Raw genomic sequence first — 26,890 nt, 5'->3', positions numbered from 1 at the left:
CTCTTTCCACCTCCTGTTGCCTCCAGCTCAAAAATATTTCCAGAATCCGTCCTTTCCTCAACCTTCAAACTACTAAAATGCTTGTGCGTGCCCTCATCATCTGGACTACTGCAACATCCTCCTCTGTGGCCTACCTGCTAACACTCTTGCACCTCTCCAGTCCGTTCTTAATTCTGCCGCCCGACTAATTCATCGCTCTCCTCGTTACTCCTCCGCTTCCCCCCTCTGCAAATCCCTTCACTGGCTCCCATTTCCTTAGCTTATCCAGTTCACTGCATCCACTGCTGCTTGTTTCTGAAAAACACCCATGGAGTCAAAATCCTCACCACACCTGTAGATAAATTCACAGAGGGGTAACATTTCTAAAATGGGCTCACTTGAGGGGGATTCTGCTCTTCTAGCACATAGGAGCTCTGTATATGGAGTCCGCAAACTATTCTACGAAAACCTGCACTCAAGGAGGGAAAAAGCGCTCTGTCTTTCCAAAATCTCGCCGTGTGGCTAAGTAATACTGTACAGCCACATATGGGGTATTTTTACATTCAGCAGAAATTGTGGGACAAATTTTGGTGCCATTTTTACCCATTTTCCCAGTGTGAAAATGTAAAATCTGGGGCTAAAACTAAATTTTGGTGGTAAAAATGTAATTATTTTTTCTTCACTGCCCAATGGTATAAAATGCTGTGACACACCTGTGATGTCAATATGATCACTGCACCCCTAGATAAATTAATTGAGAGGTGTAGTTTGTAAACTACTTATGGGGGGTTCGGCTAATCTTGCACCTCAGGGGCTCTACCAATATGACATGGCACCCTCAAACCAGTCCTGCAAAACCTGAACTCCAATATGGCGCATCTTCCTTTCTGAGCTTTGCACTATGCCTCAAAAGTAGTTTTTGATCACATATAGGGTATCTGCATACTCAGAAGAAATTGCACAACAAATTTTGGGGTCCATTTTCTCCTGTTAACCTTATGAACATGCAAAATTTGGGGATAAAAAATATTTTTGTGGAAATATTTGATTTTCTTATTTTTTATTTTCACGGCTCAATGTTATAAACTTCTGTGAAGCACCTGGGGGTTCAAGGTGCTCAACACACATGCAGATAAGTTCCCTGAAGGGTAAAGTTGCTAAAATGGTGTCACTTGTGAGGGGTTTCCTCTGTTTAGGCACATCAGGGGCTCCCCAAACGCATCATGGTGTCCGCTAATTTTTCCAGGAAATTTTACATGTATAAAGTCAAATGGCGCTCTTTCACTTCTAAGCCCTTTTGGTCGCCCAAAGAGTGGTTTTCCCCCACATATTGAGTTTCGGTGTGCTCAGGAGAAATTGTGGTACATTTTCTCTTGTTACCTAGTGAAAGTAAAAAAACTTGGGTCTAAAGTATAATTTTTGTGAAAAAAAGTTAAATGTTTATTTTTTCCTTCCACATTCCATTAATTCCTGTGAAGCACCTGAAGGGTTAATAAAGTTCTTGAATGTGGTTTTGAGCACCTTGAGGGGTGCAGTTTTTAGAATGGTGTCACTTTTGGGTATTTTCTGTCATAAAGTCACTTCAAAAGTGATGTGGTCAAATGAGAAATCGCTGGTCAACTTTTGAAGCGTGAAGCATTCCAGAGTTATTACTTCATAAAGTGACACTGGTCAGAATTGTAAAAATTGGCCTGGTCAGGAAGGTGAAAACAGACTTCAGGATGAAGAGGTTAAGGACATGTTACAGCCAAGATCTTTGTATGTATTGAGTAGATTTTCCACCAACTCTTCATAATTATCTGCTCTTGAGCTCCCACTAATGTGAACACTACCCATGCAGTCTTCTCCTTGTCCTGCTACAAACAGAGAGACTCCTCATCTTGAAGAAGCTTCCAAATCTGAGAGCCAATAAAGACTCCTTCCTTTATCTTTTCTCCACTCAACCTTGGAGATTTATCAATGAGATACTTGATGCTTTTGTGTTTTTATCCATTGCCTTTACCAAGTTCTTCATTAGGTTCAACTTGATCTGCAATGGTGGTGGCAAAGTCTTATGTGGGTGAACAAGTGCTGGATGCAGGTCATTTGTACTCTTTCCTGGCTGAAGTGAATGTCGGAGAGGCCGATCTTTCTAATGGTAGCGATTTTCTCTTGTATGACTATTCCAATCATACAGAAAGCAGCAGAAATTTGTCCACCCTGGAGACCAAGTAAGAGGACAACCACCTTTACTTGACCACAGAGGGGCCACAAATGTTGGTCATAGTTCAGGCCCCTCAACAGCTGTTTCATGTTGTCATGGGTTTCTTTCATGTGGGCGGCATAACCAACTGAGATTGAAGGCCGCGTACTGCCATTATGAACCAAGACAAGCTTATTTTGGACGAATCGATGAAGACCCTCCATTCCTCTGGATTATGATTTATCTTCAGAGCTGCCATTAAACTGGTGATGTTGTTGTGTGCCACAAGATTGCCCTCCATGACGAAGTATTGGACATGATCTTTATCACGGTCGCGGAACAAAGAAATCCGAACATCGCCCGCTAGGAGATTCCACTACTGTAAACGGGAACCTAAGAGCTCAGCCTGACTCTTGGGCAGATCCAAATCTCTAACTAGATCGTTCAGTTCAGTTGAGGTTGCTGACAGAAAGTCTGGGTCGTGAGAGGAAGATGCGTCATGACACCAAGTTCCCTCTTTTTCTTCACTTGACTTGACTGACAATGTTTCGGTGGTGCTTTTGGGTCCAGCAGTTTTTCTGTATGTGGTACTGGGCTTATTGCAAATGGAAGGTTTGGACACTGTAAAATCCACTTCTCCTTCCTTGAAACTACTTTCCTAATGGGGGGAACCATGCAGAAATAGCAATTGGTAGTGTGAGCGATTGGCACTCTCCAGATCATTGGGACAGTAAAAGGCATAGATTGCCTCTTTCCTTGAAACCCCTGGGTAAGATGTGACCCACATCTATTGCAGTATATGTGTGGAGCCCAAATCTTGTCCTGATCTCCTATTCTGCTGCCAAAATACAGGTTGTAGGCTTTCCTTATCATGGTAGCCAAGTTTTGCCTGCAAAAGTGACTTCTCTGCTTATGTAGCGAAAACTGTCTGCTTTGTAAATGCAAGAACAAGGCATATCTGAAAAAACCTACAACATATTGACATGTTTCTAAGAAACTAAGCTAAGAAATCCTAAAACTGCACACCTTACATGGAGAGCGTTTTATAAAAGTAGGTGATGCAGCTGTAATTAGGATGACGTCACCGGAGCGGAGTTGGCGTTTTTTGATTGGTCGCCCTAAGATGATAGAAGACTGAAGGCTCAATAGACCAAATAGATGATGTAACAGACGAGCTACTAACAATGCAATAATGAGGAGGAAATAATAATGCAATGTTTCTATAAGCCTGAATGAAAGGTGTCATAACTAATTACAATCTGGATCTTGAAAATTAGATCCAATCAGCAAATGTAAGCATCATATTCATTTTCAGTACACACTATTAGTTAAGTTCAGCTGTTTTAGTCTCTGAACCAATCTGGTTATAGAACAGTGTTATGGGATGAGTTGTATTTGTTACTTGTGTGGTTGTGGATTACATCTGATGTCACATGACCGGTGTTGTATTCGATGGGCTGCAGCATTCGCAGTCAGTCAGTGATCGAGTACTTTCCTTGTGTGATGTCATGTTCGCTCGGTGTGATGTCATGGCCACCCCATAGAGGATGAATGGAGCGGTGTTCGAGCGTCCGACCTGCGGCCATTGTGTAATAGGGATAAACATTCCACGTCCTGTGATCAGTGCCGCTACCGGCTGTCGGACCCCACGATCAGTAACGTATCACTTCTCCTGGAGGCTGCAGATAACTTGTCTACACCAGACAGCCTCTATAATGGAGGCCGCAGCTCGGCAGTTACACGAGGAGGCTCCGCACTAGAAGATTGTGATACGACTGTCATGTCTGTCCCACAGTCCTCCTCTACCTTCCTTCAGTGTTGCCCTTAGGGCCCTTGTCTGGCGGTCCAGTATTCCTCTGCTCGGCTCCCACGACCCGGTCTGTACTGTCCCCCGTCTTCTTTCCTCACTTTCTTGCCGTCACACCGGTACCTGGACTCTACCGCTCCCAAATCCCTTCTTCCTCCACATCACAATTCTGGGAGCCGCATTCTCCTCTCCTTGCTGTGTGATCTCCTCTGTTCTGCCTCTGTCGCTCCTTCTTCTGTTTCTTGCTATTATAGCTGCTGCTCTTCTTCCCTCACACAGAAATGGGGCAGTGGATGTGGAACTATGACCGCTCTATAAAGGACTTCTATTGGCTCGATCTTTACAATCCTCTCTGTCCAGCAGATACCAGGGGGACCCCGGCCTTCTCCCTGCAATCCCTGTACCGGGATCTGGACTTACACAGGGGCCCCAGGTTACATCCATGGAGAGGCTGCTGGCCGGAGGAGCGAGCTGGCAGAGAATAGTCGTGATGCCGGGTCACAGTCAGGGACAGAATACAAGCCGAGGTCAGGAACTAATAGCCAAGAGATTGGAGAAGATAAAGCAGCAGATCAGGGTCAGAACCAACTTATATCTTGGAGCCAGAAGCAGCTGCTGTGGAGGAAACAGGACGTGTCCTCACCCAGGGCCGAGCGCAGAGAGCGGACTACAACTGACAGCCAGTGCTCTGCAGTAAGACATAGATTCCCTGATGGGCGGCAGCACAAATCCCAGCCACACTAATGTCATACAGGACTGTGCCTGCGTCACCCAATGCTGTCCGCAGTGCAAGTGTGGCGCCACCTAGAGGTAGAAATCGTGTTACTGGGATAAAATGACAGTCTTTACACGTTTCTCCATATTGTTTTTTTATTAAGTTTATCTTGTTTTTATCATCTCATCTTTTTCCCATTCAGGTTCCTACAATCAAGGATCCTCTGCTGATAACGTCTCTGCGAGAATCTTCCTGATTAATGTGTCAAGGATGAATAAGGACAGAGGCAAGATGGCGGAGAGGATAATAAATCTCACCCTGGAGATAATCTTCCATCTTACCGGAGAGGTGAGAGGTTCTGATGTCATCACATGACATCATTATCTATGGGAATAACAGGTGATATGACCGGAGAGGTGAGAGGTTCTGATGTCATCACATGACATCATTATCCATGGGAATAACATGATATGACCGGAGAGGTGAGAGGTTCTGATGTCATCACATGACATCATTATTTATGGGAATAACAGGTGATATGACCGGAGAGGTGAGAGGTTCTGATGTCATCACATGACATCATTATCTATGGGAATAACAGGTGATATGACCGGAGAGGTGAGAGGTTCTGATGTCATCACATGACATCATTATCCATGGGAATAACATGATATGACCGGAGAGGTGAGAGGTTCTGATGTCATCACATGACATCATTATCTATGGGAATAACAGGTGATATGACCGGAGAGGTGATGAACTCTGGGAATGTCTGTAGTGATATTATTAATGTCTCCACACTCAGGATTACACAGTAGTGAAGAAGACCTCTAGTGATCGCTGTCAGGACCCTGTGTCTGAAGGACGGGGAGGAACCCTGAGCCCAATCCCGGAGCCTCCACCTCACCTCCGGATACATGAGGACATCAATGACCAGAAGATCCTAGAACTCACCAACAAGATGATTGAGCTGCTGACTGGAGAGGTGACACTGCTGGGAATGCTGGGACATTATACAGGACGGCACTGGAGGATTCTGGGTGATGACGGTATCATTGTGTGTGTCAGGTTCCTATAAGGTGTCAGGACGTCACCGTCTATTTCTCCATGGAGGAGTGGGAGTATCTAGAAGGACACAAGGATCGGTACAAGGAGGTGATGATGGAGGAGCACCGGCCCCACACATCACCAGGTAATAGACAGGACTAAATCCACACGGCCTATAATTCTCTGTATGTAATAATGGTGTCAGTCCTGTCTGTGTCTCCTGCAGGTCTCTCCAGTAAGAGGACAACCCCAGAGAGATGTCCCGCTCCTCCTCCTGCACAGGACCATCAGGTAGATGGAAATCTCCCCTATGATGTGTAGACGGCTGTGACCTACTTGTGTTCAGTCTTGTCTTCTCCTCCAGTATTAGATGTTTTATACTTGTGTAATGAGAGCGGTGGAGACGGCAGGATCACAGCTGACCACTGACATGTCAGGATCTTCTCACCAGTATTCCCTGTGACTTCTCCAATCCTCGGGGACTTTTACAATATTTGTTTTGCAGCTTTTGGATCCAGATAAAGATCTGAACAATATTAATGCTCCAGAGATAAATGTGAGGGGCGATCAGCGGTGTAAAGAGGAGACCCCTACAGATAACCGCCCAGGTGAGGAGCTTTAGATGAATATTCACTCTTTGAGCCGCAATCTGAATTGATAATAATGTGATCCTTTTATATGTGATGTCACAGGTCGTGCATTTATAATATAGATGATAATATACAGCTGGAGGTGAATTATACTTATGTGAGCGGCCGATTTTTTCATCATCTGATGTCAGTTCTGATGAAGAAAAGTATTTGTCCAATTTGTGACTCATAAACCATTAGCTCCTATTAATGTCACGCCAGGTGTGAGTGCAATACAGGGGGAAAAGGAAAGTGGTGACCTCCTAAACTGGACTAGTGTCACCCTGTCTTCCCCTACCATCCCTATACAGCCTCCGCAGCAGTCGCCGATCACGTGCCTCGCCCTACTATCCCTGGCGTAAGGCTACAACTGGGGGTGGAAGGAGATGAGCACTAGCCAACCTCCGCTAGCACTCTAAAGACAAAAGGGGAAGACAACACAGGGGAATTACAACTTGGCTTTAGAAGAAACTCCAACAGGGCACACGGCCTCAAGACTCCAAAGAGGACGTGATGCTACTTCAGCCAAGTTCCAAGTAGGAATGAGTATAACCAGCAACGCCCACCTAGACACACCAGGTACATATACATCCAGACTAAAGGGAGGTAGTCGCTCGGTCCTAAACACAGCCTCCTATCTAGGCAGCTGTCTGCATTGCCAAACGTGGAGATCTCCTGCAAACTATTGTCACTTCTGACACACCCATGACAATTAATCTCTTGTCAGTGTTTGGTGACAGAATACAGAACATGGAGACGTCCCCCCAAATAACCGCGACTGACAGCGGGGCTCCGGCCATAATGACTGGGAGTGGAGATAACTCTGATCTTAGTCTTTACCCCTAAGATGCTGCGTTTAGTAACAACCATGGACGCTGAATGTGAACAGGGATAAGAAATGAAAACCTTTTTATTTTGACAAAACTTAGATTTATTTTGAGAAAGTTAAAAACAAACAAAACCCCAATATAATGTAACCCGGATAATAAAGGTATTGCGTTATTTTACCAGCAATTCCCCTTTTCTGAAAAAAATTTACTCATTATGAAGAAATGGCAGCAGAGAGACGCCGCAGAATCCCACCGCTGCCACCAATGTGAGAAAATGGCAGCAGAGAGACCCTGCTGAATCCCACCGCTGCCACCACTTGTGATGGATCCGCCACCCGCCTGACGTCACTATCACATCAGACGGATCACGTGATACAGATCTGCCCTTTCCACCACCGTGGCGTTCCACACCCCCTCGAGGACGCGTAAAGTCAGATTGGTACAGTTCTACACAGACACCCCCTGTCCACATGGGTACAGGAAAGCCCCAGGGAGTGAGAAGAGTAGGCACACTCAGTCAATGACGTGGCACCACACTCGCTCACACCCCTAACAGGCTGAGAGGCTCCTTCTCGAGCAGCCCAAGATTAAATTATATATTTAATCACCTTAGGGGCACACTAGACAATACACTATATAAATAAAGGTTATACATACACAATGGTCAGAGTTGCAAACACAATAGTAGTGGTACAAAAGGTATAAAGCAGTTATTAAGAGTCAGTTACCAGTCAGATGAAAGGCCTGGCTTGCTGTCACATGGGAGGCTTGAGGGGCCCTCTCTCTTTGCTGCAGGACTTTCCCCACATGATGTATCCTCCCGACCTACATGGAAAAAAGACACTGGGCTCTAGCTGCTCGGGCTCGTAACCTCTCTGGGTCACCCCCCCCTCTGGCCTCCTTGATGAACCTAACTCTCCACCCCTGGCCTCTCTCAGCTAAAAACTCCAAAAACTAGAATGGGCTATACTTCCTTAATGGACAGTCCTTGGGTGCCGGTTCTGGTGTCATCGGATACAGCCGTGCCCCTGCTACGCGTGGATACCAAGCACCAGGGCCTAGGGGCCCCCGCAAGGCTGTGCCATGTATCTCCCTTTCCCTACGCGCTGGACTGTGCTAAAAGCCAGGGTGACATTCACTTGGGTTTCCAAAGATCTATTTGGTGTATCACTGGGATGTATCGTATTCCCATAACTCTGTGTTGAATTATAATATCTGACACAAAGAACATGCCTCATGGCTTGGAAGCCACAGGGTGTCTTCCCTTGGCAGCTCCAGAGCTGAGGATGGGGGGTTTTGTCACTCACTGGGTCTCTCAGCCCCCTCCCTTCTTCTTGCTGCTGTAGTGTCAGGTTTCAGTTTTGCATTTGTAGACCTCTATAATCCCCCGCCAAACAGGGCACAATGATAGACATGGGATTATCTTGAATATTCTTTACACTCACTTATAGCCGCCCTGAAAGGGTTAAATTAAAACCAGTGACTGATCCGGAATAAAAATAATTCGACAATGTGGAATTTTTGTGGATAACTTGTAAATCCGATAACAAGCGAATGATATCTATATACATTTGGTGTAGCTGTAATCGTAAGGACCCGATGTTACTTCTGCTGCACAGGGAGGGGCGCAAATATGCAGAAAGTCAATGGCGGAATTGCTGTTTCCAGCCTCATAAAGAGTTGATATGTAAGTTATATGTATTCCTAAATATCACAACTGAGAAATACAAATAAAACAAGGCCTCGTAAGGCTGCGCGGACTGAAAGATAAAAAAAAACATAGCTGTGCAAAAAAAATCCTTAACCAGTTTATGACAAATTTTCATATTTATGCTCTTCTTTTTTCCTCTTCCTCCCTTTCCTCCAAAATCCATGACTCTTTTGTGTCTCCGCACAGCTGTACGAGGCTTGTTATCTGCGGGACGAGCTGTAATTTTACATGACACCATTCACTTAGATTATATTGTAAAAAAAAAACACAATTCCACCATTATTTTTTGAGTTTTGATTTTACAGTGTTTATGTAAAATGATCTGGCGACAGGATTCTCCGCTCAGTGTGAATACGGTGATATCAAACTTTGATTCTGTCCCCATTTTCTGAGCCTCATACATTTTTTGATTTTCCTGCGATGGAGATGTGTGAGGACTTTGGAGATTACTGTATGAGTAAGTTAATTTTATGTTTTGATAGATCGGACTTTTTTATTTTTTAGGCTGTGTGCCCACGATGCGTTTTTTAAGCGTTTCCGCAGCGGCAAAAACGCTGCAGAAACGCTTAAAAAACGCATGGTAGAAGGCCTGCCATGTCCCTCAATGATAATCCGCATGTGCTGTGCACATGAGGCAGAAATTTCCGCTGCGGATTATCATTGCGGAAAAAAACGCAGCACTACCAATTATTTTGCGGAAGTGCTGCGTTTTTGCTGCCATTGACTTGCATTAGAACGCGCCAATTCCGCAAGACTGCATCTGTACTTGCGTAATTGGCGCGTTCTAATGTGCAGATGGTACCCGGGTGTGGAGGACAGGAGACTCTCCTCCGGACCCAGATACCATTAAAAAAGCTGTAAAAAAAAGAATAAAATAAAAAATAAATGTATACTTACCTTCTGGCGGCCCGCACTGCGCTCCTCCTTGCTTCCCGGCACTTCGCGATGGAATGAAGGACCTGCGCTGACGTCAGAGTCATGTGACGGGACGGGTCACGCGACGCTGACGTCGGCAGGTCCTTCAGTCTACCGCTGCCGGCAGCCGGGACAGTGAAGCAGGACAGCGCGGGCCATCGGAGGGTAAGTATACATTTTTATTTTTTGACATTCTCTCGGTCACCGTATATAAATCCATGCCGTTTGCATGGATTTATATAGTGTGACCAAGTTGACAACGACAAGCACTTTCCAGGTGATGCTAAAATCGCTTGGAAGGCGCTTGTCAACCCGCATGCGGAAATGCATGTGAAGAACGCTTCACATCCGCATGTCCCTGGCAGGAAAAACCCATGCGCAATCCGCATGCGCAATTCGCATGTACAATCCGCATGCGTTTTTTCTGCCAGGGAGATGCAGAAACGCTCAGGAAAAAATCCTGAGCATTTCTGCATCGTGGGCACATAGCCTAAATCTCGTTTTATTGAAGATAATACAAGGTTACATCATGATTTTTACACACAGCCGGGCTCGCAAGTGAAGGAGCCTACTGAATTCTGAAGCTCAATTTTGGCTGAAATAGGTCTCAGATGCCATGTCACATTTGAAGAGCTCCTGACATGCCAAAACAGCAATAACCCCCACAAGTGACCCCATCTTGGAAACTACACCTTTTGAGGAATTTATCTAGGGGTTCAGTGAGCACTTTTATCCTGGCGATTCACAGAATTTGATAACATTAGGCTGAGTAAATGGAAAAGGAAGCATTAGACCTACCAGTAATAGGGTTTCCAGGAGTCCCTCATGACAGCACCATCAGGAGGTCGTCCTTCATATTCTTGATAGGGACAGCAAACACACAAGAGGTTAAAAGGCCCCTCCCTCCACCCTCACTCCAGTGATTTTCCAAGTACCACACCAGGATGGATGCAACTTTATTTTATTTGCCTTTCAACAATCTATGTTAATTTCACATAGCCGTTTAGGAATATTTAGGGAGGGAATATAATGGGTGCTGTCATGAGGGACTCCTGGAAACCCTATTAACGGTAGGTCTAATGCCTACTTTCCAGGACGTCCCTCCTGACAGCACCATCAGGAGAATACCAGAGTATACATTTAGGGGGGGACCACTGCCTGGAGGACCTTCCTTCCGAAGGCCATCTTTTGGCCTGATAGAATGTCCAATTTATAATGTTTACAGAAGGTGTTCAGATTTGTCCAAGTTGCCGCTCTGCCGATCTGGTCCACAGATGCCCCTGCTCTTTCTGCCCATGATGCGGACATAGCTCTGGTAGAATGGGCTCTAATATTTTCTGGAAGGGACATCCCCTTGGCTAAATAGGCTAGACTACTTACTGATCTGACCCATCTTGCTAATGTAGATTTTGTTGCTTTTTTTTCCCCCTATTTTTTCCCCCAAACTGTATAAATAGGTTGGAATCTATACGCCAGTCCTTCGTGACCTCTAGGTATTGTAGAACTACTCTCCTGACATCAAGTGAGTGGAAAGTTAGTTCCTGATCATTCTTATAGTCCTGACAAAAAGAGGGTAGAACTACCTCCTGATTCATATGGAAAGGGGTAACTACTTTTGGCAAAAAAGCTGGGTCTAACCTGAGGATAATACAATCGTCTAGGCATTTCAAGTATGGTTCTCTGATTGAGAATGCTTGAATTTCCCATATCCTCCTCGCTGTGGTTATTGCGACTAGGAACACTGTCTTAAGTGAGAGGAATTTTATGTTTGATTCTATGAGAGGCTCGAAGGGCTTGTTGCATAGGCTCTTTAGGACCATATTCAAGTCCCATGGTGGGATATGGGTTTTAATTGTTGGTCTTAACCTTGTTGTAGCCTTAACAAATCTTTCTACCCATGGATGGTGAGCTAGTGGGTAATCCATGAAAGCACTCAATGCAGCGATTTGTACTTTTAATGTGCTGGGCCTTAGACCTTTTTCAAACCCTGTCTGCAAGAATTCTAATATTTTGGGGAAGTCTGGAACGGAACTCTCAGATGCTGGTTGATACTGTAAACAGAATCTCTTCCAGATTTTTGTATAGATGGCCGATGTTACCGGTTTCCTACTATTTTGCATGGTTGAGATTACTGCGTCTGATAGGCCTCTAAATCTCAGGATCTGCCTTTCAGGGTCCATGCCGAAAGCTGGAGACATTTCACATCGGGATGAAATATCGGGCCCTGAAACAGCAAGTCCTGCCTCTCTGGAAGGATTATTGGATCCTCCAGGGACATTTTCTTCAGTAAGGGGAACCAACTTCTCTAGGGCCAGAAAGGTAGGATTATTATCACCCTGGCTCGGTCTTCCTGAATCTTCTTTAGCACCCACGGTATCAAGGGTATAGGAGGGAATGCATATGCTAGATTCATGTTCCATTTCTGAGATAACGCATCTATCCCTTCTGGTCTGTCTTCTGGATTGAGGGAGAAGAATTTTCCTGCCTTTGCATTTTCCCGAGTAGCGAAAAGATTGGGGAATGCCCCATCGATGTGTTACCTGGCGAAACACCTCCCAGTTCAATTCCCATTCTGACTGTAGAACAGTTTCTCGACTGAGGAAGTCTGCTACTGTATTTTGAGAGCCTTTTAGATGTACTGCAGATATTGAAAGGACCGAACTTTCTGCCCACTGGAAGATTTTGCCCGCCAAGGATTGTAGAAGGTGGTGACGAGGACCTCCCTGATGTTTGAGGAAGGCTACTGATGTCATGTTGTCTGTTAATACTCTGACATGTTGACCTTTTAGATGTTTTTGACCCTTTTTCAACACCTCCCAGACGGCCTGAAGCTCTCTTAGATTTGATCTGGGACGATCCTGCGTTCGCCAGGTACCTTGTACATATTGACCGTTTTCGTGAGCCCCCCAGCCTCTGCTGCTCGCATCGGTAGTGAGAGTCACGAATGGGGTCAACCTCCACATGACTCCTTCCTGTAGGTTGGCTTTGGAGGTCCACCAAGTCAATGATCTTTTGGTTACCTTTGATAAGGAAACCTTTTTGTCCAGATCAACCATTTTCCGATTCCAGGTTGATAGAATTTGTTGCTGCAACTGTCTTGAATGGAATTGGCTCCACCTGACTCCCGGTATGGAAGCTGTCATGAGACCCAGGATTTTCACACATTCCTGAATGTTAAGTTTCGTGTTCCTCATGAATTTCTTGATCCTGACTCTGAGCTCTGTATGTTTCTTTTCCGGCAGAAAAGACATTTGTTGTTCTGAGTCTAGAAGGATTCCCCAAAAAAACTTTCTTCTTTCTGGTACAAGATGTGATTTTTCCCAGTTTATAATCCATCCTAAATTTTTCAGGGTCAGGATGGTTGATGTTGGGTTCGACTTTAGCTGCTTAATAATTAATTAATTAATAATATTCCTTGTTCCCTGAGGAACGCCATAACTTAGGCCATCAGTTTGGTAAAGATACGTGGAGCTGAAGAAAGGCCAAACAGAAGACAAGTAAACTGGTAATGTAGAATGGTGTCTCCTTCTTTTAGAGCAAACCGTAGAAATTTTTGACTGAGACGGTGAATTGGGACATGATAATAGGCCTCTTTGAGATCTATTGTACACATCACCATGTTGTGTCCGATTAAGGGAATTGTCGACCTGATTGATTCCATTTTGAATTTTTTGTAAACGACTGATTTGTTTAGAGATTTCAGATTTATTATGGTGCGATAATCGCCCCCGGGTTTCTTTATTGAAAAAAGACCCGAGTAAAAGCCCAGGAACTGTTCTGCTTTTGGTACTGGTATTACTGCTCCCGATTTTATTAGCTTCCTCACTTCTGGTAGCAGCCTTTTGGAGACCTGGGCGGAATGGGTTGTCAGATGAAATCTTCCCTGTGGAATCTGTCCGAATTCTATCTTGTAGCCCTCTGCGATAAACTGGAGAATCCATGGGCTGTTGGTAATCTTCATCCAAGTCCCGTGGAAAAGTTGGAGTCTTCCTCCCACTTTCCTGGAGTCATCTTCTACGTGTGTTAGCACTTGTAGAGGGAAGGGGATTCCTCGAGATACCTCCCTTCTGGTAGCTCCATCTACCTGACTTCCCTTTTCCGGAAGATTCTGGCTTTTGCTGGTAGCGAGGTTTCCGAAAGGAGGACACCTTCTTAGGTTTCTCCTCCGGAAAACCCTTTTTTTCATCTGAGGCCTTCTCCAGTATTTCATCCAATACTGGACCAAAGACCCGCAGACCTGAAAAGGGAATGGCACATAATTTACTTTTAGAATGACTGTCACCTGACCAGGTTTTTAGCCATATTGCTCTTCTGGATGCAGTAGAAAGGGCCCCATTCCGAGCAGCAAATCTTATTGATTCTGCCGAGGCATCGGCGACGAACCCTATTGCCATCTTAAGTAGTGGAATAGAGTCGAGGATCTCCTCTCTGGATGTCTTCCTCCTCAGGTGGTCTTCCAGTTGTTCCAGCCATATACTCATAGATCTTGCAACTGAAGTGGATGCGATATTGGCTTTTATTATTGCTGCAGATGTTTCCCAGGTCTTTTTAAGGAGACTGTCTGCTTTCCTATCCATTGCATCCTTTAGAGATGATGAATCCTCAAACGTTGTTTTTTTCGCTACCCTGCCAATTGGGATATCAATTTTTGGGGTTTTCTCCCATAATTTTATATCTTCTGGTTCGAATGGTAGGCGAATTATTAGCTTCTTCTCTGTGTCCTCCCACTCTTCCAGGATCATTGTCTTAATGTGATTATTCACGGGAAAAACCTTATTCCTGCGGGTTCTCAACCCCCCAAACATCTCATCCTGCACTGATAATGGTTGGTAAGTGTCTTCTATCTGCATAGTGTTTCTTACGGCAGTTAACAGTGTATCTGTATCTTCCCAGGAGAAGAGATATTTTTTCTTCTCTTCTGGAGGGTTAATGATAGTCTTCCCTGTCTTGATCGGGGGCAGAAAAATCCAACAACTCTTCTTCCCCAGAACTCGACTCCCGCTCCTGACGTGGCCTCTTGAGACGGTGCGCACCCTGAGGAGCTTGTGGAATGACTAAGTCTGTGACAGTACTCTGCACTTCCTCTCTTACTATGGCTCTTAAGTCTGACATGAAGGAGGAATGTTCTTCTTTGACAATTTTTGCAATACAGGTAGAGCATAACTGTTTTCCGTATGTGTCCGGTAGTTTCTTGTTACAGATGGCGCATCTCCTTTTCTTAGGAGCTGATGTCATAGAGTCTTTTTTAGGTGTCTCCTTGTCCTAAAAAGACTAGGAGCACAAGACTTTTACTACCGTATATCAATGGGAATGAGGTGAGAAGAGGGGAAGTACCCAGTTAACTTACTTGGGCTGGAGGTTCAGTCAGAGTGTCAGAACGACCAGTGGTTTGATCTGCCATTGCTGCTGTGCTGGTTGGCTGATGACCTTAGTCCCATGCCCCCTTAAATAGATCTCACCTGTCTTCCATCTGAATCGTCAGAAGAAAAGGTCGTTTCTCCTTTAATTTTAAGTTTGGCGCCATTTTTTTCAAATTTTCTGGAAGTACATTCCACCGTGGAACACACGCCGGTTACTAGAGGTTTGCGTATCGCTCCCTCTGTAACCCGAAGTGCCGTCTCCGCCATCTTGCACACGCTGGAGTATGCCGGCTGCAGCAGCCGGAACCAAGAGCCCCCTTTGCGGGGAAGATGGTTCCACTCCCACCGGAAAAAAAGGCTGAGGACCCCTGGATTCAGCGGGGTGTCGGCCTCCGGACCCTGGCAGGATGGAGGGGAGGAGTGTGAGGACCCCGGCCCGATCCTCCTGCGCATGGCTTCAGGAACTCCTGCTCCCGGTACGTAACCTCTTCTGTGTCCGTCCCTGATAGGGACAGGATAAACACTGGAGTGAGGGTGGAGGGAGGGGCCTTTTAACCTCTTGTGTGTTTCCTGTCCCTATCAAGGATATGAAGGACGACCTCCTGATGGTGCTGTCAGGAGGGACGTCCTGGAAATTTACTTTTTTTTCCACTGAAATGTTGCTTTGGCCTCAAGTTTTCAAAAGGGATAATAGGAGTAAATGGACCATACAATTTGTTTTTTTCCTGAGTACACAGATGCCCCATATGTGGGGGAAAACTACTTTTGAGGCACAGTGCAAAGCTCAGAAGGGAAGAAGCGCCATATTGGAGTTCAGATTTTGCTGGATTGGTTTGAGGGTGCCATATTACATTGGCAGAGCCCCTGAGGTGCCAGGACAGCAGAACCCCCCCCCCCCCATAAGTGATGTCATTTTACAAACTACACCCTCAATAAATTCATCTAGGCGTGCAGTGATCATATTGACACCACAGGTGGGTCACAGAATTTTATACCATTGGGCAGGGAAGGGAAGATTATTGCATTTTTACGTCCGACTTGGCTACCAGACAAGGAGCTTCTATGGGTTCTCTGTCCTGCCATGATTTAAGCAGGTTAACATGGTAAACTTGGTAGGGCTTCCTCTTCTCCGGTTTTTGGATTTTATAGTTGACTTCCCCAACTTTCTCTACCACCTCATAGGGGCCCTTCCACTTGGCCAGGAACTTGCTCTCCACTGTGGGCACTAACACAAGTACTCAATCTCCTGGGTTGAACTGTCTCACTCTGGCTGACCTATTATACACCCTGGACTGTGCCTTGAGGAGGTGCTCCTTCACAATGGGCATCACGTTGGCAATCCTCTCTTGCATTTGGGCAATATGCTCCACCACGCTCCTATAGGGAGGGGTCTCACCTTCCCAGTACTATTTTGCCACATCCAGGAGTCCTCGAGAGTCTCGGCCATAAAATATTTCAAATGGGGAGAAGCCTGTGGAAGCTTGGGGAACTTCCCTGATGGAGAACAACAGATAGGGAAGCAGACAGTTCCAATCTTGGCCATCCTTCTCCACTGCTTTCCTCAACATCGCCTTCAAGGTTTTGTTAAACCTCTCCACCAGTCCGTCCGTCTGGGGATGGTACACTGAGGTTCTGAGCTGTGCAATCTGTAGTGTCTTGCACAACTCCCTCATAACCTTCGACATAAATCGAGTTCCTTGGTCCGTTAGGATCCCCTTAGGCAACCCTGTTCTGGAAAATATATGGACTAACTCCCTGGTTATACACCTGGCGGAGAAGTTTCGGATACCATGTGGCATAATCTAATACCACCAGGATATACTGATGCCCTGGGGCGGACTTGACAAGGAGCCCAACTAGATTCATTGCTATGCGTTCAAATGGGACCTCGATGACAAGTAACAGTACCAGGGGACTGCGGAAGTGGGCCACCGGTATGTGGGGCAGGAACGACAATATCTCATTATTTCTCTGTAGCAACCTGGCCAGTAGAATCTCTGGAGGATCTGTTCCTGAGTCTTTTCTGCGCCCAGGTGACCACCCAACACGTGAGAATGAGCCATGTCTAACACCCTGCGTCTATAGGGCCCTGGTACCCTCAACTGCTCTATTACCTCACACCTTGGCTTGGTTACTTTGTACAGTAAATCCCCATTCACAGCAAAATGAGGGAACCGACTGTCGGCCCCTGGCTCCTGAGGCACCCCATTTAACACAGTAACATTTTCGAACACCTTTTCAGAGTTTAAATCCCTGAGTTGAGCAGTTCCAAAGTTTCCCTTGGACACCTTCAGCTCAGGAAAGTTGGCCTCAGGGGATATTGCCTCATCCTCATTGCCCACAAACACATTCATGGGAAACTCGTCCATTATGGCCTGTGGCGAGGTTTCTTCAGGGATGATCTGGCTGTCATCCCAAGCAACCAGGTGTCCCCTCTTTCCTCTACATGTCCCAGAACAATACAAATTCCCGTCCATTATTATGGGGTGCAATAAGTCCTTGACGACCCCCCACTTCATGAGACGTGGTGCCACAGTCCATGCTTGCATCCACCTGGGCCACAGAATAGTTCTTAGCGTCCCCAAGGATACACCGGACACCCACCACCTTCCCAGGAACCAGCCGATGAGGGAGTGTGACCCTTATCAGGGTCACCAAACTTCCTGAATCCAACAGTCTAGACACTTGAACCCCGTTTACGGACACTGAGCACAACTGAGGGCCCTTGCCATGTTGAGGAACTGCGCTACAGGCGGGGTAGGCGAAATAGGAGCAATGCTGGCCTATGTTGCAGTCCATTGGCTCAGAGTTCATGCGACACCGGGTGGCTATATGGCCGGGGGCATGACACCTCCCACAGAGGATGAAATGGGACTGATTACCCGGCTGTGATTCAGCGACCTGGGACTTTGAACGCCCACCCAGTGAGGATATAATCCCCTTCTTTTGGGAGCCATCCTGTAAGAAAGTCCTTACTGAGAGGTGGAAGAGCCTGGAAAACAGTGTAGATAATTCTTCAAAGCAGAGAATGAAGTTTATTCAGAGGTACGCGTCAGAACAGTTCAGAATGCAGGCAGGGAAAATACATTTTGTTATGGATCCGGGTGGTGGAACCTCTGCTGCGGTGCAAGGAGGGACCAGAGGGGCGTAACTAGGTATCAACTCAGACTGACCAAGGTTGCACGGCGGCTCAATCGACTCCGTAAACCAGGGAAGGACCGAGCAGAGGGACCAGGTGCTACTCTGGACCAATCCTTGTATGAGAGCAGGTGACTCCCACGGGTCAGAAGGCGGGGACTGACCGGTACAGCAGAAGAGCACGGCAGGCAGGCTGACGGGTGATCCGGGTAGACGGACTGGCAGACAACACGGGTAACTGGCAGGAGCCTCCAGGTAAGCTGGCTGGTAGGCACGGCAGGCCAGTGTGTGGCCATTTTTGTGAGTGGGGGGCAGAAGACCATTGAGCTAGGATGAAGGAGGAAGTGAGGGATAGAAGCTTGGAGACAGATGAGTGGGAAGTGTAAATGGGAATGTTGAAGTCACCCATGATGAAAGTGGGGATGTCAGCGGAAAGGAAGTGAAGCAGCCAGGTGGTGAAATGGTCAAAGAAGGTGGTGGCTGGTCCTGGGGGGCGGTAAATGACGGCTGGTTGGAGGGGGAGTAGATGCGCACACAGTGCACCTCAAAAGAGGGGTGAGTAATGGAGGGTGGCAGTGGGATTTGGGTGAAGGAGCAGTTAACTGACAGGAGAAAACCTACTCCTCCATCATGCCATTGGAGTGGGGGTTGTGAGAAAGATGAAATCCACCGTATGAAAGTGCAGCTGGGGAGGCCGTGTCAGAGGGGGCGAGCCAGGTTTCGGTGATGCCGAGGAAGGAGAGTTTGTTAGTAATGAAAAGATCATGGATGTAGGAAAGTTTGTTGCAAACGGAGTGAGCGTTCCATAGAGCTCCTGTTAGTGGGACTTGGGGAGCGGGGGCTGGGCGGATGGGTATAAGGTTTGAAAGGTTGCGAGAGTTTTTGACAGATCGTGGATAGGAGGCGGAAGTGACTATATAAAAAGACACACATGTATGTTTTTCTCAATATCTGACATGAAATCAGAATACACCTTTCCTGTTTTAGGTCAATTAGGATTACCATAATTTGTAATATTTGTCAAATGCCAGAATAATGAGAGAGAGAGCATGTTGTAAGGCATTTTTATTACTTACTGCAAAGTCAAAAGTTTACATGCACTAAGATTATTATACCTTTAAACAATTCTGAACTGCCCATTGTCACGGGTGTGTCGCCACGAAGATCGTCACGATTACACAGCCTGACTTCTCGCAGCTGACTTTTTGGTGCTTTGTGTTTTTCAGCAGTGAGGGAGTTAATTCTCTCTCTCTCTGTGCTAGACGAGGTCCAGCCTCGCCCAGCTGCAATCAATGTTGCTGTAGTTAGACTGCTTCATATGCCTGCTGGTCTGTTAGGGAAGTGTCGGTGAAAGCTTTTCATGCAGACTAACAGAGCGGATCGTGGCATTTGGAGTTTAAGAGATAAGTGTATTTGGAGAGTTTTTTCCCTTCCTCGCTTTATCATTTATCTCCTTTCCCGTTGGTGTTCCCTCTGTTGTAGTTGTGTAGTTTTTGTATGCAAGGTGATTTTGGTTTTTCCCTTGTACTGTCTCGTGCGTCTAAGTACTGTGTGTGGGCATATTATTACTTGTCCCCTTTTGTAGTGATCGGGGTCCTTCTCAGGACTAGATTACTTTGGTGCAGGGATCCTCAGGAGGTAGGGGTTACGCTGGCGGCCTGGACCTCTGTACCTTTAACAGTACCTCCAGGTTGAGGGATTAGTCAGGGCCCCAGCTTAGGGTCAGCTTAGGCCCCCTACCTCCAGTATACAGTGACAGCGTGACATTTTCACCGACCCGCTTAGTTTTTCTCCAGCTACCATGGATCCAGTAGCCGGTCTAGCTCGGCAGTTGCAGAGCTTGTCCATGGAGCTGACGGACGTTAGGTCCAAGGTTTTGTATCCTCAGGAGCAAGCCGGACCAGAACCTAAAGTAGCTCTCCCTGACAGGTTCACTGGGGGGCGGGACAAGTTTTTTGTTTTCCGGGAGGCATGCAAGTTGTACTTTCGGCTGCGGCCTCGGTCATCGGGGAGTGAAGAACAAAGGGTGGGAATTGTCATCTCGCTCCTACAAGGGGACCCACAATCTTGGGCGTTCTCTCTACCCCCGGGCTCCCCGGCTCTCCAGTCAGTGGATAGGTTTTTCGCTGCTCTGGGACTCGTATATGATGACCCTGATCGGATCTCCCTTGCTGAGTCTAAGTTACGTAGGATCCAGCAGGGAGATCGTCCGGCGGAGGAATTCTGTTCAGAGTTCCGCAGGTGGGCCACGGACACCCAGTGGAATGACCCGGCTCTTAGGAGCCAGTTTTGTCAAGGTTTATCCGACAAATTACAGGATGTGTTGGCACAGTATGACTCTCCCGCGTCACTGGAAGCCGCTATGGCCCTTGCTATTCGCGTTGACAGACGGCTTCGGGAGAGGTGTGGGATAACTCTACCCCCTGTGATGACTCCACCTCCTACAAGGTCCCCTCATATGGTTGTTCCCCTGGTCAGTCCAGAGGAGCCTATGCAATTAGGTGGGACATCATTTCGGGGGAGGGGACCGGTGGTGCGCCATAAGGCAGGAAGGTGTTTCTTCTGCGGGAGAAAGGGACATTTTATTGGGGGGTGTCCATCCCGTCCCTTGCAGAGTGAAGAGTCGTCGGAAAACTGTTGATCCCAGGTTGTGTGGTGGACGGCAATCTGGGAGTAGGTATTTCGTCCCTAGGTTCATCTCAGTTTCTCGTACCGGCGGAAGTGGTGGTGGGTACGAGAACTGAGAGGATATCTGTTCTTCTGGATAGTGGGGCCGGGGCTAATCTGGTTGATGCTCGGTTTGCCCGGGTTCAAGGTATGCGATTGAGTGAGTTGGCTAAACCCATCCCCATATTCTCGATCGATGCCAGGCCTCTCGGTCAGGGAAGGTTTTTGCAAGCTGTGCATAATGTAAAACTTCAAGTGGGGGCGATACATAAAGAACTGTTGTCTTGCTACGTGTTGGAGGGTCTTCCCACTCCTATAGTGTTGGGCCTTCCTTGGTTAACTAAGCATAACCCGGTTATTAATTGGCAAACCAGAGAGATAAGCCAATGGAGTAAATTCTGTAATAAAAACTGCATGAACACGGTCATCGGTGCGGTTACTCCTTGGGTATTACCTCCATTTCTGGCGGACTTTGAGGATGTATTCTCGGAGAAAGGGTGTCAGGAACTACCTCCTCATCGCGAGTATGACTGTTCTGTAAAACTGCTCCCTGAGGCCAAGTTACCTAAAGCTAGGTTGTATAACCTTTCTGGTCCTGAGAGGCAGGCCATGAAGGATTATATTTCAGAAAGTCTGGCTAAGGGGCATATTAGACCTTCATCTTCACCGGTGGCTGCGGGGTTCTTCTTTGTTAAGAAGAAAGATGGAGGCCTACGCCCTTGCCTGGATTTCCGTGAACTTAATCGGATTACGGTCCGGGATCCGTATCCGCTCCCACTTATTCCCGATCTCTTTAATCAGATCGTGGGCGCCAAATGGTTCTCTAAGTTGGATCTCAGGGGGGCGTACAATCTGATTAGGATGAAGGAGGGGGATGAGTGGAAGACGGCGTTTAACACTCCGGAGGGGCATTATGAGAACCTTGTCATGCCATTCGGTCTGACTAATGCCCCGGCGGTGTTCCAACACTTTGTTAATGACATTTTTCGCCGCCTGGTGGGACAGTTTGTTGTCATATATCTGGATGATATCTTAATTTACTCGCCGGATCTGGTGTCTCATCAGGAGCACGTTAGGCAGGTGTTACAGATCCTGCGGGATAATAAACTGTATGCCAAATGGGAAAAGTGTGTGTTCGCCGTACAGGAACTCCAGTTTTTAGGCTTCCTGGTTTCAGCGTCCGGTTTTCGTATGGACCCTGGGAAAGTGCGGGCAGTTCTTGAGTGGGATCGGCCAGAGAATCTTAAGGCACTACAACGTTTCCTGGGGTTTGCGAATTATTACCGGAAGTTCATTCGTAATTTCTCGTCCATGGTTAAGCCTCTCACAGACATGACTAAAAAGGGGACGGATTTTTCTAGGTGGTCTGACAAGGCTTGTCAAGCATTCTCCTCCTTGAAAAAATGTTTTGCCTCGGCACCCATACTCATTCAACCTGATGCGTCACAGCCATTCATTGTAGAGGTAGACGCTTCCGAGGTAGGGGTGGGAGCAGTATTGTCACAAGGTTCGTCCCCTGGTAAGTGGCATCCGTGCGCCTTTTTCTCAAAAAAATTGTCGTCCGCTGAGAGGAATTACGATGTCGGCAATAGGGAACTCTTGGCCATTAAGTTAGCTTTTGAGGAGTGGCGCCATTTTTTGGAGGGGGCAGTCCATCCGGTCACCGTCATCACCGATCACAAGAACCTGCTATATCTGGAGTCCGCGAAACGTCTGAATCCCAGACAAGCTAGGTGGTCATTGTTTTTTACCAGGTTTAATTTTGTCGTTACATATCGTCCTGGGTCAAAAAATGTAAAGGCGGATGCCTTATCTCGTAGTTTCCCTGGGGCCGGGAATACGGACGACCCGATTCCTATCCTTCAGGAGGGGGTGGTGGTTTCGGCACTATGCTCTGAGCTGGAGGAGGAGGTATTGGAGGCTCAGGGGGATGCCCCTGTTGGACCTCCGGGGAGACTGTTTGTTCCAGATCAGTTGCGACAAAAGGTGATCGAGGCACACCATAACTCAGTTTTTGCAGGACACCCGGGGAGTAGAGCAACTGTGGATCTCCTCTCGCGTCGGTTTTGGTGGCCTAACTTACATAAGGAGGTGGTAACTTTTGTCGCGTCCTGTGGGGTTTGTGCGCGCTCTAAGACCTCACATACCCGTCCGTCTGGGGCCCTCTTACCTTTGAAGATCCCGGAGCGTCCTTGGACTCATCTGTCTATGGACTTTATTACGGACCTCCCTCCGTCTTCGGGTAAGACGGTCATACTCGTTGTAGTGGACAGGTTCAGCAAGATGGCACATTTTATCGCTCTTCCGGCTCTCCCTAATGCTAAAACTCTTGCGCAGGTGTTCATTGGGGAGATTGTGAGGCTTCACGGGGTACCCTCCGAGGTGGTGTCTGATCGGGGGTCTCAGTTTGTGTCCAAGTTCTGGAAGGCGTTTTGTGCACGGCGGGGGATGCATTTGTCATTCTCATCGGCTTTTCATCCTCAGACCAATGGTCAGACGGAACGTATGAACCAGAGCTTGGAGACATATCTCCGGTGTTTTGTGTCAGAGAACCAGGAGGACTGGGCTTCTTTCTTACCTCTGGCAGAGTTTGCCCTTAATAATAGGCGGAGCGAGTCCACTGGTAAGTCCCCGTTTTTTGGGGCATATGGTTTTCACCCCCAGTTTTGTACTTTCAGTAGGGGGGGCTCTTCGGGGGTTCCTGAGGAGGAACGATTTTCCTCATCACTCGCTTCAGTATGGAGAGGGGTGCTGAAGAATCTGAATACTATGGGGAACCGATACAAACGTATGGCTGATAGGAGGAGAGTGTCTGGTCCGGACCTAAGTGTGAACGATCGGGTATGGTTGTCTACCAGGAATATTAAACTTAAGGTTCCCTCCTGGAAACTGGGTCCCAGGTTCATCGGGCCGTACAGAATCAGTTCTATAATTAATCCGGTGGCATTCCGTCTTGACCTCCCCCCTACGTTTAAAATTCACAACGTGTTCCACAGATCGTTGCTTAAGAGGTATGTGGCGCCGGTGGTACCGTCACCTTTACCTCCCCCTCCAGTGGTGGTCAATGGTAACTTGGAGTTCCAGGTATCGAGGGTCATCGATTCACGCTTTAATCGCCGGTCCCTTCAGTACCTGGTTCATTGGAAAGGGTATGGTCCTGAGGAGAGGATGTGGGTTCCTGCGTCGGATATTAACGCAGACCGATTAGTTCGGGCCTTCCACACGACTCACCCGGATAAACCTGGCCCTGAGGGTCCGGAGGCCCCTCGTAGAAGGGGGGGTACTGTCACGGGTGTGTCGCCACGAAGATCGTCACGATTACACAGCCTGACTTCTCGCAGCTGACTTTTTGGTGCTTTGTGTTTTTCAGCAGTGAGGGAGTTAATTCTCTCTCTCTCTGTGCTAGACGAGGTCCAGCCTCGCCCAGCTGCAATCAATGTTGCTGTAGTTAGACTCCTTCATATGCCTGCTGGTCTGTTAGGGAAGTGTCGGTGAAAGCTTTTCATGCAGACTAACAGAGCGGATCGTGGCATTTGGAGTTTAAGAGATAAGTGTATTTGGAGAGTTTTTTCCCTTCCTCGCTTTATCATTTATCTCCTTTCCCGTTGGTGTTCCCTCTGTTGTAGTTGTGTAGTTTTTGTATGCAAGGTGATTTTGGTTTTTCCCTTGTACTGTCTCGTGCGTCTAAGTACTGTGTGTGGGCATATTATTACTTGTCCCCTTTTGTAGTGATCGGGGTCCTTCTCAGGACTAGATTACTTTGGTGCAGGGATCCTCAGGAGGTAGGGGTTACGCTGGCGGCCTGGACCTCTGTACCTTTAACAGTACCTCCAGGTTGAGGGATTAGTCAGGGCCCCAGCTTAGGGTCAGCTTAGGCCCCCTACCTCCAGTATACAGTGACAGCGTGACACCCATATGATGATGTCATGTGTTTGGTAGGTTCTATGGCAACATCTGAGTTAATTAGAGAGACACCTGTGGATGTATTTTAATGCACACCTGAAACACAATGCTTCTTTATGTAGCATCATGGGAAAGTCTAAAGAAATCAGCCAAGATATCAGGAAGAGAATTGTGATGCCTCGTTCATTTGTACAAACAATTTAAACGCAAGTACAAACAAGATGGGAATGTCCAGCCATTATACCGCTCAGGGAGGAGACGGATTCTGTGTCCCAGAGATGAGCATGGTTTGGTCCGACATGTGCATATCAACTTAAGGACAAAAACAAAAGACCTTGTGAAGATGATGGCGGAAGCTGATAAGATTGTGTCAATAACCACAGTGAAAATCATACTGTATCAACATGGGCTGAAAGGCAACTCAACCAGGAAGGGGCCATTACTCCAAAAAGATCATAAAAGAGCCAGATTAATGTTTGCAAATGCACACAGGAACAAAGACCTTAATTTTTAGAGACATGTCCTGTGGTCTGATGAAACTAAAATTGAACATTTTGGGCATAATGACCATAATTACATTTGGAGGAAAAAGGGAGAAGCTTGGAAGCCTAAGAACACCATCCCAACTGTGAAATATGGGGATGGCAGCATCATGTTGTGGGGTTGTTGTGCTGCAGGAGGGACTGGTGCACTTCACAAAATAGATGGCATCATGATCTTTCTTTCTTTCTTCTTTTTTTTTTTTTTTATAGCGCCAACATATTCCACAGCGCTTTACAATTCAGACAATTTACATACATTATTGGCACTGTCCCACGGGCTCACAATCTACATTCCCTATCAGTATGTCTTTGGAGTGTGGGAGGAAACCGGAGAACCCAGAGGAAACTCACGCAAACACGGGGAGAACATACAAACTTCTTGTCCTTGGTGGGATTTGAACCCAGGACCCCAGCGCTGCAAGGCTGCAGAGCTGACCACTGAGCCACCGTGCTGCCCTTTTCATGAGAAAAGAAGATTGTGGTAATACTGAAGCAACATCTCCAGACATCAGCCAGGAAGTTGAGGCTATGTGTGCACATTCAGGATTTGAAGCAGAAATTTCTGCAGCGTTTCTGCATCTCTTGGCAGGAAAAATGCTTCAGAAAAAAACATGCGTTTTGACACATTTTTTGATGCGTTTTTTAAAGCGTTCTTCTACATTAATGAATGTTTTTTGGAGCTAAATAAAGTTATTTGAAAAAAGAAACGTGGGACATTGCTTTAACCCTTGGATTACTGTCAGACCTGGGGTGAGTATATTAGTTAATTTAAATGATTAAAGAGTGTGTCTGTTGTATTTCAAATAAAGTGTTTACTATGTGTCTGTGTGTTTTTAATTAGGTGTAGTAATGAAAGGGTCTAATTCATCTATTTCATCACCACACAAAATGGCCAGGTGTCAGCTAATCCCATAAACCCAATCTTCATTAGCATTTCCATTCATGTATTTTCTGGGGCAGCTGAGAGCTGCTATTTTTAGCCTAGGAAGGTGACATTAGGCAAACATTTTCCCTGGCTAGTAATAACAGCTCACAGCTGTTTCGTTAGTCGCTACGTACTGCCGATCAGCACTCAGCAGTGCTTTGGATGCAGCGTATTTTACATGCGTCCAAAACGCTGTATTCTAATGCCTCACTTTTGTTGTCAATATTTGCGGATCCACCGCATATAATGACACCGCAATCATGCTGCGGGTGAGTTTGGTTACATGGCCACGGTCAAGAGCAGAGCCGCTGCAGGTTTGAAGCTGTGTATCTATGCAGGGTCAAACCCGCAGCGTCCAGATGTTACAGCATAGTGGATGGTATTTCTAGAAATCGCATGTCCACTATGCGTGCATCTGAGGCTGTGCATCATCCGCAGACACTGACATGCGGCGCGTCTTTCAGGACCGCAGCATGTCAAATTCTCTTGCAGAGTCGCTAGTCTCCGCAACAGAAATTAGACCACTAGAAAGTATTGAAT

General features: G+C 46.8%; 1 protein-coding gene across 1 annotated transcript in view; it reads left to right on the top strand.

Moving 5' to 3' along the window:
- The first annotated feature begins 4,953 nt into the window (after positions 1-4,953).
- LOC141272336 (uncharacterized) overlaps positions 4,954-26,890 on the top strand; it is a 39,187-nt gene continuing 17,250 nt past the window's right edge. Inside the window, exons 1-5 of the mRNA XM_073682983.1 lie at positions 4,954-5,031; positions 5,489-5,668; positions 5,752-5,875; positions 5,957-6,021; positions 6,236-6,338. Coding sequence (XP_073539084.1) covers positions 4,954-5,031; positions 5,489-5,668; positions 5,752-5,875; positions 5,957-6,021; positions 6,236-6,338 — 550 coding nt within the window. The remainder of the gene's footprint in view (positions 5,032-5,488; positions 5,669-5,751; positions 5,876-5,956; positions 6,022-6,235; positions 6,339-26,890) is intronic.

Source organism: Phyllobates terribilis, unplaced genomic scaffold, assembly GCF_046119375.1.
Source record: "Phyllobates terribilis strain yellow unplaced genomic scaffold, ASM4611937v1 Scaffold_1__5_contigs__length_1240528914, whole genome shotgun sequence".
Taxonomy (NCBI): domain Eukaryota; kingdom Metazoa; phylum Chordata; class Amphibia; order Anura; family Dendrobatidae; genus Phyllobates; species Phyllobates terribilis.
The sequence above is the reverse complement of the archived record's forward strand: the minus strand, read 5'-3'. Positions and strand labels throughout refer to the sequence as shown.